The sequence below is a fragment of the Thunnus thynnus genome, chromosome 2 (assembly GCF_963924715.1).
Source record: "Thunnus thynnus chromosome 2, fThuThy2.1, whole genome shotgun sequence".
In the NCBI taxonomy this organism is placed as follows: Eukaryota; Metazoa; Chordata; class Actinopteri; order Scombriformes; family Scombridae; genus Thunnus; species Thunnus thynnus.
Window position 1 is genome coordinate 10,063,126 of NC_089518.1, and position 13,192 is coordinate 10,076,317.

Below are 13,192 nucleotides of genomic sequence, written 5' to 3' on the forward strand. Positions count from 1 at the left end.
TCAGAGGTCACTGGGACTTTTGTCACACATACAGGTATTTCACATGTTGATATTGTCAGTAAATATGAGTATTATATGAACCACATGTATTCAGGAGGCTGCTAGTAATTTTAGCCCTCCTGGCAAGGTAATTTAATGAAGTAACTGAATCTCTGGAGGAAAAAGTTATTATTCACATCCTATAAAGTACCATTTGGTTGGTTAGTGTAAATGGATGGTAGAAATATCATATGGCTGGTGGCTATCAGCGGGTTTTAGTATGATTGGTGTTGATCAGTTCATTTTAAATGAAATGTGAAGGATCCTGCCATGTACTGGACTGGTTGTGAATCAAGGAGATCTACGAGTTTCTGCTAGAAGTATGAGTGCAGTGTTCATCAATGGGATGGGACCGCTGTGCTGTAGCAGGAGCTTGCGCAGTGAGGCCGGATCAGAGTTGGGTGCAGCCGCTTCACCAGAGAAGGAAGCGGAGTTTCCGGCTGTTTGCAGCGGAGGGAGAGGATTGCTGACGCCGCGAAACCCCGAGAAAAAGGCCGCCGGCTCGGGGGGGCTAACAGTGTCTAGCATCGGCAGTGGTCGTTTTCTTTCATACCGGAGGGATCTGGGGGGCTGGTGATTTTTACAGGCCGAGGGGGGTCGGACAGCAAACCGAGCAAAGAAGCGTCCACAAGGCGGGGGGTGAGCCACCAGCTACCGGCATGGCCAGGGACTACGATTACCTCTTCAAGCTGCTCATCATCGGTGACAGCGGTAAGCCGACACCGGGGATGCGCGACGGGAAGTGGGCCTTGACGTGTTTTTTTTTTTTTTTTAACATGCGGAGAAACAAAAATGTAGCTCCAGGGCCACAATGTTCGTATCTGACGCGTTTTACAAGTTGTTAGTTTTTATTTTGTGCATAGAAATTATTCGTGTAACGTAACTTACACATCCGACATATTCCTGTAGCGGTGACAGGGCGGAGGTTGTGTGTCCGGGCCGGGTGTCAGCCGATCAGGCCGGATATCGCCTCCAGATCATCAGGGTTTGTCTCTCGAAGATCTTCTCGTCTTGTCCGTGAGATATGTTTTATTTTAGCTCCACATTAAACCAAACACCACACACCAAAAACCTTACTGTGGTTCAGAAAGTCTTGTAATTTGGTCTCTTGTTTGTATCTCTCACTAGCTATGGTAGCTAGCTGGAAGTTAGGCTAACTGTTAGCTTGAAAGAAAAAGCTGGGGGGCTGTCTGAAGTTGAGGACTTTCTGCACAAGCTATAGAAATGTTGTTATGTCTGCTGCGGTGTTAAATGAGCTAAGTTATTGAAATGCATTTTGTTTTTTAGCTTGCTAACATGACAGTGATAGCTACTTGATAGTGGAGGAATGCTGCACTGCAGTCTCTGGTTTGCATCCAGACAGTCAAAGTAAGTTATAGTGAAGTGAGACTGTCTAAGTGGTCAGTATCAACTCTAGTATCACTCAATGAAATGCGTGTCGGCCAAGCTGCCGAGGTTGAAAGACTGCTTTCACTGTGGGTAACTTTTTCCTGTTTATCTTCTTTGTTATGTTAAAAGCTAAGTCACAGCCACAGGTAGATGCATACTGTAAATCTGTGAAGGACTGATAAGGACTGCTCCTCCTGTATCTCTCCATTGAAGTGAAAACAGGCCTTTTATAATGCGACTCCACCCTCAATAGGAGTTCATCCTCATCCTGCAGGACCTCTTTGTGAGCAATGATCTTTGCATTCATTGACCATCCCGATCCTGGCACGACCCCATCAACTGGCTGCTCACAGTAGAGGGCAAGGCAGCACAGCAAGCCCTTCACTGCCACTTACACACAGATGCCAGTGTCCCCTCAGTACCACTGACTGTAGTCCTGCACTGAGTTAATTTAGGCAAGATGCTCCCGACTGCTGCCTCCCTTCAGCTTCACATAGACCGATCTGCAGCTGAGAATCAGACATGACCCACACTGGGTCTCCATGCTCGACTGAGGCTGTTTTATCACTTACGTGAACTTGTTTAGCCTCTTGGCTGTTGAGTATTTCATTATGTTTTGAACTAGCCTTACACAGGTCGTGATTGTACTCATGAACAGGCATGATATGGATTGCCTTTATGAGATGTATCAAACATCACAAGGTGTTATTTATACATATTTCTAAGCTAGATGCTGCAGTGGTTAAAAATAGAAATGGCATGGATGGCTTTGTCACTGGAACCCTGGGTGAGTTAGTTCCTGAAAGAGATAGTGGTTTGGCAAAAAGATGATGCTCTCTCCTCTGCTTTGAAGCTTCAGGTATTGTTTGTTTGAACAAAACCCTGTAGCGTGGAGACGACAGAAACCTGAGAACTTTTATGTGGCGACTGATCAAATATGAGATGACAATAACACAATAGGTAGGCTAAGTAACAGTGCTGCAGGTCGGGCCACACCCCTCTCTACATACCTTCCAGTTGTAACCTGACAACTGATCTGTTGAAGACACAATCCTGATCTCGCTCATCTTCCCTCCTCTTCAATCTCATTCACCTTCTCCCTTCACTTTCTCCTCTCTCACTATCATGACCTCCTTCTGCTGTGGTTTTGACCAAACTCCAAGTGTTTGTTCTGCTGTTGCATTGATTAGGCTTCTGTATATTAAAACAACATCAGAATATTTAAAATGAAGGTGTAGGGTGCAGTCCTGCTCACCTCAAATCCATCAGCGTGTACACTGTGCAACAGGTATAACTTTGTGTGTTTAGCTTGCTGTAGTAAATCTTTAGGTACACAAGGATTACAGCAGCTGTTCAGGTTGACGTCTTGTTTTTGTTTTGCAGCCGTCAGATGGTGTTTGGCAACTAGGATATAATATGTGAAACCAAAACCCTACCGAAAACATGCCGCTTTGTGGTGCAATAAACCCTCCCAAAAAACTCAACATGCTTGTCCTCAGACAACTGTAGAATTTGTTTTGGAAGCTAGAAACTAAATATTATAAAGAATGTGTGGTTCTCATATTTTGGAAACCTGTTGTAATGCTAAACCTCATCCTGTGCTTTTGTTTCCTCTGCAGGAGTGGGAAAGAGCAGTCTCCTCCTGCGATTTGCAGACAACACATTTTCAGGTGCGTGTTCCTCCCTCGGCCGCTGTGGCATCAGTTCAGGACTTTGTACATTTAAGATTTCGCTCATGAAACCTGATGTGTTTGTGCTGTGTGCGTGTTTGTAGGTAGCTATATCACCACGATTGGCGTGGACTTTAAGATCCGGACGGTGGAGATCAACGGGGAGAAGGTGAAGCTACAGATCTGGGATACAGCAGGGCAGGAGCGATTCCGCACCATTACCTCCACGTAAGTAGATCCGAACGCAGACACAGTCGTCAGGAGTTTTCAGGTGAAGCTCTTGATTTTCATTTCAAGAATTGAATCTGAAACCAAGACAGGCTCTTTGTGGTCCTTAGATTAGGTATTATATGAGGAAGCAGTTTGTAGAAAACCAGTATAAGTACGTGCTGCTCTATGAAACTGGGTGGAATTCCCCACAGATCCTAATTACAGATGTGAGAGGGAGGCTCCTGGTCTCATACTGTAGTGCTACATGACGACAAGGGTTGGGCGTCTTAACCCTCTTTTTTTTCTTGTACTGTGTGTCAGTCACACTGCTGTCTGGTGTCTCATCCGGGTGCCTCTAGGTTCACACTAATGTACAGCAGAGCTTCCAAAGTTTTTTTAAAGAGGATACTCTGGCCTTATTTTTTATCTTTTTACTATCAACAAGTCACCTGAGTAGCCGCAGCCTGATGTTCCCTCTGTGTTTGTGACATAAAACTCACATTGCTGCCCAAAAACTATTAAAAGCATATAAAGGAGCGATGCCATTGCAGTGGATTCTGTTCTCAATAGTTTTTGGATGACAGTGGAGTTTATGGCATAAGATACATCAGAATACACAAATGTTACTGGTTTATAGGATAAATTAATTATTGGTTTTTGGTCTGTGCAGGTGAATTGATGATGATGATGATGATAAAAAGATAAAGTAACATCAGCTTTATCCTTAAAGCACAAGACTCAAACTTTTCTCACACCGGCATTCAGACTTAATCAACCACATTGTTATTGTTTTTATGTTGCAACACAAGAGTAGGGGTTCCCACGCACAAAAAAAAAAAGGACAAAAACACAGATGCTAAACATGTGTCCGACACGCCGAATGATTTCTATCTGTTCAGTTTGGCCAGCTGCTTCTCCGCACCTCAGCTGAGTCACAACACAAATCAAGGCGCCCACTGCACTTGAATGGAAACACTTTCTCTGTCAGGCAGGCTTTCAAAACATGCTGCATCATTTGCCATGACCCCCGTGACTCACAGCACAATGCTAATGAACAAAACTGGATTACGTCACATTCATGTAAGGTTTTCATGGGTGGTTGGAGGAGGGAGCGGGAGTCAGCCTGCAGGTGACTGTATTTAGATCTGTGGACAAGAAAAGGCAGTTAATGCTAAATGAATGCAGACTTAAAATATTACAAATGTTTTATTATTGTTTTATGGATGTCTTTCTATCGTTTTGGCATGACCCTACTACTACTATGATAATTATAATAGCATAAACAGTGTCCCTGTTACTATGTATAAACAGGTTACAAAGGGACTATTTCTTTGGTAGAAAGTAGTTCCAGTTAAAACTTTTTACAGTGAGTTCTGTGGATTATTGCAACACTGCTACTTGTCCTTTTTCACATCATTGTTCAATGCTGAGAATACCACAAACAAAATTACATTAAGCTCCATTATAAATCTATCTTAGTGACATATAACTCAAAATCAAAACCATCTGTGTGGCTAGTTACCACTAGGTATGTGAAACCATATGTTTTGTTTGTTTTTTGACATTTAGGCCTTTATATCTAGATTTTAAAGTCTGCATTAACATTTCTTTTTTGACAACATGGTGGCAGCTGGAACAAGCACCGTATACCACCTTTTTTAAGTTCAAACATTTTAGCAAATACTCATCTGAAGCACAGATCGAGCAACATTAGCATTCATTAAGAGTCGTGTCTCTGTCCACCTGATGAATGTGAGTCCTCTGTTTAGCTCTGGTTCTCCGGAGGAAATATCTGGCTCTTCAGCTGCTAAATGCTCCACTATGTTCACCAGCTAGTGACTAACTTTGTCTGTCTGTCTGTTTGGTGCTGGGTTGGTAGTGTTCAGAGGGTTTTTAGAGCTTTTTTCGCTGACTGCGTTTAAAATTAACACTGAGAGCAAACTGAAACACAATCTACAGCCCCGTAGATTTGAGGGGAACTGCTGAGTTGAGTGATGATTCTTTGTGTGTTTATGAGTGACTCCTTTCATATACTGTATATACAAAGTTTTTTTGATCCTTTGTTAAAATTGAAATATTGATTATAGCAGCTTTTCTATGAACTACACCCTACTGATTAAACTGCAGTAGGATTGCTGCAGTTGCTGTCTGCTGTCCTCTTAACCTGAGCATCGCTATGTCAGACAAGCAATTACACATTTGTTGTGTCCTCTGTCTTGCACTCGTTCCAGCTGTCAAACCAATGATTTCTCTTTCCTTAGTAAAGTGCCCAGCTGGAATATGGACTTGTCATTTCAATTACAGTGCAATTTACCTGAACACACTTGGTATTAGAGTACAAAATCGGCATCAAGGGTGTAATAAGACCTGGGCATAGATGTGTGGCTGCTCTCGCTGTAAGTGAGCAGCACTGATAAAAACAACATTGATGTGACCTCAAGCTCAGAATGCAGTCATCTTACCTATTCACTTCTTTATGACTTTGACTGGAGCAGACGGAGGCAGCTCTTCACATGCTTTTAGCTGTCACTATCCCGCCATAGTGAGTTCTTTCCAGAGCACAGTGAGGAGGGCATGTTTGACAGTTGTTATTATGTGCTAGCATCACTGCAGTGAGGACGTCCAGAACAGTAAATTCATCCAGAAAGCTTGAAATCCTCTTCAGTGCTGACGCTTCAGCTCCTGAGGAGTAAGGCTGTCCTATGACCGAGGCCTATCTAGGCTTATTGTTTGCTTGGCTGAAGTAGAGTGGCGTGGTGCCTCATTAGGGCCTAAATGAATTTCACTGTGCAGATGGATCACGGGCAGAGACCCGCTTGGTCAGACTGGCCCGGTGCAGTGGCCATATGTCCGACCCTGTGGCTGCGTGCCTGTGGCCGACCCACAGCTGCTATCAGCCCCAGGCACAAGTCAACACCTCCAAAGACCCATAGTTACTTCCCCTTCTAGTGAGTTCATGCTTGTATTCTAAGGTTTTTATTCTCATGTTTGTTTCATTAGCAAAAATTAGTTTTGAAATGCTGTCCCATCCTGATACTGTGTCTTTTCCAAGTTTACACAAACTGTTTTGGGGTTATATATAAAAGAACACATAATGATGGCTTTATTTTTTCCCCAAGAATGTGAAAATAATTATTAATGAGAGAGCCCCAAAGTGTGGAAGGAGTGAAATTTTTTTAGAATGATTAGTGATGATTTATTGGAGAGTAGAAAGTAGAGACAGACAGAAGATGAGGGGAGAAGGTGATGGACAGTGGAACCAGGGGCATTGTGATTACACGGTCAGCGTCTTAAACCTGAAGCCCACCAGGACGCCCCTTGATCAATGATTCTTAAGTAAGAGGTGCAGTTTATTAACTCTTTATTACCCTGTTTGTTCAATGTTTTACTACAGAAACTATGGTTTAAGATTCTCTATTCTTGTTCACTGAGCAGACACACACACAGAGCCATCCACCCCTGCTGTTGGGCGGCCCAGTGCTGCTGGACATCAGGGACATGCTCAGACAACACTGTATCCCCCCGCTGTCACGCCAGGCAGAAACGCACACACGCACACACACATAGTAAGCCTGACAAAAGGTTCTTTGTGTTTGTTTGGCACAGTGCAGCGACTCTGGGGCCTGGCCACTGTTTGAAGCTTCAGCAGCAGGTTTACTCTCAGTTCAACTGTCCTGCTGTCAGACTCCGCTTGACTTGTCTGTGTTGGACAGATGCTGTTCCTCGCACTTCTGTGGGTTTTCCTCAAGCAGTCACACACTTGGTCCTGATACACTGCAGTGTTGCATTATTGTAGAAAAGATTTAAAGGGATATTTTATCAATTGTAGCATTTCACTTCCATAAAGTTGGGGGACTTGTAAGAGACAGATTTTGAAAAATAAAATAAAATTCTCAGAGAATTCTTTAGAGAGCTCCTTCAGCACCACAGAAGACTGTTTTTACAGGCTGAGTATTTGTTACCATGACGAGTAAACTGATCCTCACGTGTGAAATTGGTGGAGTGTCCCTTTTTAAACTGAGTAGATAAAGTTCATTGAGTCAGTCTAGACAGTTAATTGCTTGGTAGAGGGCTCAATATTCAGGGTTACTTTTGAGGAGTCATTGTTAATTTTTTAAATATTTTTTTTACAATTTAGAGATGATCAAGTTGGGTCTCCTCCAGTTTGAGATTAGTGTCCCCCTGCTGGACACTAGCATAAGTTACCTGATGTCACAGACTGACTGTGTCTCTCTGTATGTGCAGATACTACAGGGGAACGCACGGGGTCATAGTGGTATATGACGTCACGAGTGCCGAATCCTTCGTCAACGTCAAACGATGGCTACATGAAATCAACCAGAATTGTGATGATGTGTGCCGAATATTAGGTGAGTGTGTTTCCTTTTTTGGTGTCCAGAAAATAATCCATTTGCTTTGTTTAGACTCAACTCACAGAAGTCCTGCTGCTTCACCGTGGCATTTACTAACAGATTTCCTCGTATTTTCTATTTTCAGTGGGAAACAAGAACGACGACCCCAACTCCAAGGTGGTTGAGACGACTGACGCGCAGAAGTTTGCTGAGCAAATGGGCATCAACCTGTTTGAGACAAGCGCAAAAGAGAACATCAATGTTGAAGAGGTAAATCGTTCTTTCTGTCGTCTTCAGCTTCAGACTGTTTTGACTAACGTGTTTGTCTGAGTAGTTTCTGGAACATGTCTGGTATGCAGTGGAGCTCAATTGAAGGCTTGAATTGACCGTTTGCATAACTCCTGTCCTGAACTGCAATTGTCCAATCATAGCTTAGCAACTGTAACTAGGCACAGCAGGCCTGTCAAGCTTTGGGTTTCTTCACATGCCAAGAGTTTTGGAGGGTGGTGTCGCTTTTTATGGCCTTTATCAAAACCTAACTCAATGTTATTTCCAAGGCCAAGGAACATCTCATTAGCTAGCTACATTTTTGTGATACTACATTTACAGGTTATGTACAAAAAAGCCGTGTTCACAACTAGCACATCCACTGTGTGGAAGCCAGTCCTGATGCTACTATATCAGAGTGTAAGTAGTATCAGTGGCTCTGTCCTGCTCTATTGTTTTTGAGGAACTTCACTCTCCAGCAGCTCCTGCCTGCCAAACTCCAAAATAGCGTTACATTCGCTAAATACATTAGTTAGTCCTCTTAGTCATCTTAAAAGCCTTTTTTCTCTTGTTCAGCTAAATGTTACATTTTTCCTACACTGGGGTACAAAACACTCCTGTTTCTTTATTTCTGTCTCTACATAGATCAACTAGTGAGGATTCTGACTGCTTGCCTGGAACACTTTGCCTCAGTGTGTATGCTTGATATTATGTACATCAATACCATTTAAGACCCTTTTACAGAGTTCTTGTTTTTAAATGAGTTAGTTGGAAACATTAAAAGGTCAGCTGGAGACAGCATCCTCACAACAACATTAGCTTACTCAGCTACTTAGCTACAGCTGATAAATGAAGGACCCATTGTTTCAAAAAATTAAGAATTCAGGTGGTGAATCTGCCAGTGTCATCATTATAAACTATATGTGTTGTAACGGTAACCAAGGGGGACAGAGCTTAGGGGGGGCGGCTGGTTTCTGAAGTGTTTTTCCACATTCTGTGTTCCCAATTCAAATATTTCTAAACGATCTCCTCAATGTTACTGAACATAGAAACTCAGGACTCTCCTGGATAATGTAACGATCTTATAGGTTTATATAATGACCTCTAGTTTCAATTATTTCAACTTCGTTTCTGAAAAGTCATGTTTTGTCTGTGATTTTGGCAGCTAAGAATCCTGCAATACCCATGAGCCTTGACCTCCATCGCTATAGAGAGAAAGCCATTGGAGTTAATCAGAGCGTATTGAATTCAAAATGCTTCGTTGCTGAAGTTGTAAAGTAGTTACTGAATTCATACAAAAGTGATCCAGAAATTAAAACCGAACATATTCACTCTAGTTTGTAAAATCAGTTTTCTCAACATCATAATTTTTAATTTCCAACAGCCATTTGTGGCGCACTTGACTGAATTTTAAGCTCAGTGATTGGCTCAGTTTCTTGCTGAAATGCACCTTGGGAGGACCTCTACTCGAAATTCTTTATGTACTCAGTCTTGTACCTTCAACTTTTTAACCAGATATTTTCCGACACAGTTGTTCATTTTTTGTACTAATGATTTAACCAAGAGTTTCATGTTGATCCAAGCCGTAGAAGAAGTGCTCAAACTGTGAGTAACTTAACGTAGTTTATGGGAAAACTGAATGGGATTTTTACTTCCTGAACCAGGGGCGCCTGAAATAGCTCCTCCCACTTCACAGCTCTATTGGGTGAACCATTTTTTGATGGTATGTAACACCAGGATGTTGACTATTTTTTGGGGGGGGTTTGTTTGAGTACAGATTGGAAAAATCTAAAATATTGAACAGATTTCAGCTACAGTCAGGAAGGCATTGCAGCGTTGAAGCAGCATCTTCCTCCTGTTATAAGAAAATGATGTGCACACTTTTCATAAACTGCAGTGTTTGATGTGGGTGCTCTGACATGCGGTACTCACCGCACATCGCTGGTTTGTGCTTCTCCTGCAGATGTTCAACTGCATCACAGAGCTAGTGCTAAGAGCCAAGAAGGAGGTGCTAGCCAAGCAGCAGCAGCAGCAACAGAACGACGTGGTCAAACTCACCCGGAACAGTAAACGAAAGAAAAAGTGCTGCTAGCAAACTCAAAGCCATCCTCACAAGGCCGGCAGCGTCTTCTCTTCACACACATACACACACGATGGGACTCAGAACATCTAAATTAAAGAGCAGATAAAGATTTAATAAATATACAGTGAAAGATTAAAAAAATAAATAAATAAATAAATGGAAAGAATTGTCCCCTTTGGACAAATTAATCATGAAGACTTTAAAAAGAATATGTACAGATTTTATTAGACGTCAGATCAAGTTTTATTTGGAACTCAGCAGATGGGCACTATTGACCTGAGGTCCTCCTTTCTTTAAGGATCTGCAAGCTGACAACTGACCGCCATAATGCTCAGATTTCTGTCCACATAATCCCCATATTCTTCATCAGTATCTCATCTCTCCTTCTCATTCCACTGCACACAGGACATTCAGAGTCAAGTCAGACTCTGTGCCTGAGGAGAAGGAGGGCTCACTTTTTTTGGATCTATTTGTTTTCTTTCTAGTTTTTCTTTTCTTTTGGGGAGGGTGGGTTGGGGGGGGGGGGGGGGGGGGGGTTGTTTGGTTGTTTAGGGAGGTGGTTATTGGAGCGGGCGTCTGAGTAAGAGCGAAGGTCTCACCGCCTCGCTACAGTTTCAACATTTCAGACACCTGCGTTACCACGACTCACACCAAGAGATCATGAACTGCTAGATTTTGTTTTATTTGACTCGATGGGGGGAAAACAAATCAAACTGATGATGATGATGATGATGATGATGATGATGATGATGTTGATGATGATTGGTAGACGACCTTTAGCAACTAATCCGATGGACAGAACTGGTGACTTCTCATGTTTTGTTTTTCCTTGTCTATATTTTGCCAAGCTACCCGCCCTCTCTCCTCTAACCTCCAGTAGTGCTGAGCCAACGACCTGATTGATTTTATGTTTTTGTTTTTTTTTCTTTTTTGTCTTTTTTTTTTTTTTTTTTTTTTAATGCAGCAGAGCAGTTGAACCACTCCTGGAGCTCTGGGACGTCCAGCTCTGATAGCACCGTTCACTGCAGTCTTACTATGCTTTCAGAGTTTCCTTTTAAACCTTTTCCTCCATCTTTTTTTTTTAAAATGATGATACTGCCAATAATATAGATTAAAAAAAATTAGGAGCTCAGTGGCGCCTGTTATTGGACTGTTGCCATAGTGGCTTCTGGTTGGCCAAGAGGCAGGATGATCAGGGTCTGAATGGACTCTGTTGAGTCCTTAGGAAGCCCTCCCTCTCCCTCTGTATCCCTGCAGCCACTGGCCCTCTCTCCTCCGAGCACTCACACATCAGCACCTCTCACAGTGACAGACTCACCTCCTGCATTTGCTCTCTCAAGGGGGGCGAGTTCACCTCCGAACCTAACCATCAGCACGAGGAGGCTCTTGCTTTGGAAACTGGCTTCTCTCAGTCGCCACGGTGATCCATAGCAGACTGTTATTGCCCATGTTTCATCTGAGCACGCAAAGTTTGTTTGAAGGTAAAAGGTTACATGCATCCAGACTGTCAAGGATTTACTGTATTTCCTTAGCTTGCAGAGTCTCTAACTGTTAACTGTTGTTAAGGTCTGATGTCATGTGTTTCTTTGCTTTTCCGTGTCACCATCCCTGCTACCTTTTCGACAGAAGTGTTACTGGACAGTGTTTATGCATCGATGATGAGAGTGCGGCAGACAGTGAGGCTGTTACTGTAAGAGCAAACAGGGATGAACTGCAGCACTGGCTCCCAGGGTTTGGCACAGAGGCTGAAGCATCATACATGACCTATTACTGACTTTTTTTTTTTTTCTTCTTTGTTCTGATTTGGGAGAGTTGTAAACGGAGAGAGCTGTAGGAATCGGCTACGCTTCTGTTGAAAACATTGAGTTTTCATCCTCTGGACTCACTCTGGCAGCCGGTTTGGGATCCCAATAAGCACTGAGAGGTCCCAGTGTTTTTGACCTCCAGGGCCGAGAAATGGCATCAAATCTCACTTTATGATTTTTATTCATTATGTGTATGTATATATAAATATATTTGTGTGTTTATATTCAATATAGAACATACACACATAATTAGCACACCAAACTGTGCATGTGTTGAACATGCCCCCTGTGTGCTATGGTTGAAACACACTCGTCAGCTGTGGTTTGCTGTACACTGGAGAAAAAGAGATGTACTATTCATTTTTCCCTACATGAATTTAATCAGTAATAAACGTTTTAAAGGAATAAATATTTGACACATAATGACTGATCTCATTTGTCAGTGATTTGAGGCTTAACTTCATTTTGAACCTGTCTTTCTATTTTTGCTTCCTGTGAATAAAAATATATGGGAGGAAGTGTGTGCTGGTCTTTGGGAAGTCTCTTATAATCTGGAATGAAACCGCTTTGTGTCTTTAGTCTTACAGAGAGTTTATCGTCCTGTTGTATGAGAGCAGTTGAGATTTTTCCATGAACAGCAGCAAGAGTTAAGATAAATGAATAACTGTCTGTGTTTTACTGTCGTCCCTGCTATCATTAGTTCATAAGTGTCAGGAACAAATGTGAACATCCACATTTCTTCATTTACTATATACCTGCTTTGTTGGACTTGTGAATTTCACGCTATCAGTAGGGCTTTGTATCATTTGAAAATATATTACTGTATTTTAATTTGAATTTTCCAATATTTTCTATATTAATGCCGATTCCACAACAATGTCCTTCTTGATACCTTAGTTTGGAGAGTATAAAAATCATCCTTATTTTCTATTTGACAAAATCTGCCAAATAATGCATTAGAGTGAATATGGTCTAAAGCAGTTGTTCCCTAACAGTGACCAATGACCTGGGAAAATGTGACATGAAACTAAAGTTGAAGTTTTTCACATGTCAAACACAGGTTTCATTCATTTGGAAATAGTTGTGGAAAAAGTTGTGAAGAAAATGTAGTTCATGTTCTTGATAATATTATTGAGATAAACTCTGATAAAAAAAAAATAATAATTAACTGATGCTAACTCAAATATTTGACACTTTTATCTACTTTGTTACAGACAAGAGATGAGCCACACAGGTAAAAACTTCTATCATGGAATATGTGATTTTATATCACAATATCAGTATATATCGCGTTTTAAAACATTTTTGGGGAAATCAACTGAGAAACTGACAACGGGTTAAATAATCAGACAGGAATGTCTGTTTTTGGGTAATCAG

General features: G+C 41.9%; 1 protein-coding gene across 3 annotated transcripts; it reads left to right on the forward strand.

Annotated features, from left to right (window-relative positions):
• Positions 1-423: 423 nt before the first annotated feature.
• Positions 424-10,516, forward strand: rab35b (RAB35, member RAS oncogene family b). 3 transcript variants are annotated; one of them, XM_067602135.1, is made up of 6 exons: positions 425-750; positions 3,048-3,098; positions 3,203-3,326; positions 7,554-7,678; positions 7,806-7,930; positions 8,573-8,596. In XM_067602135.1, exons 1-6 carry the CDS (start codon positions 699-701, stop codon positions 8,579-8,581), a joined length of 486 nt encoding a protein of 161 aa, XP_067458236.1. In that variant the 5' UTR covers positions 425-698; the 3' UTR covers positions 8,582-8,596. The 3 variants fall into 3 exon arrangements, with proteins under 3 accessions (XP_067458247.1, XP_067458236.1, XP_067458227.1); XM_067602126.1 differs by lacking the exon at positions 8,573-8,596 and adding an exon at positions 9,891-10,516 and having other exon boundaries at positions 427-750; XM_067602146.1 differs by lacking the exons at positions 7,806-7,930; positions 8,573-8,596 and adding an exon at positions 9,891-10,516 and having other exon boundaries at positions 424-750.
• Positions 10,517-13,192: the final 2,676 nt, after the last annotated feature.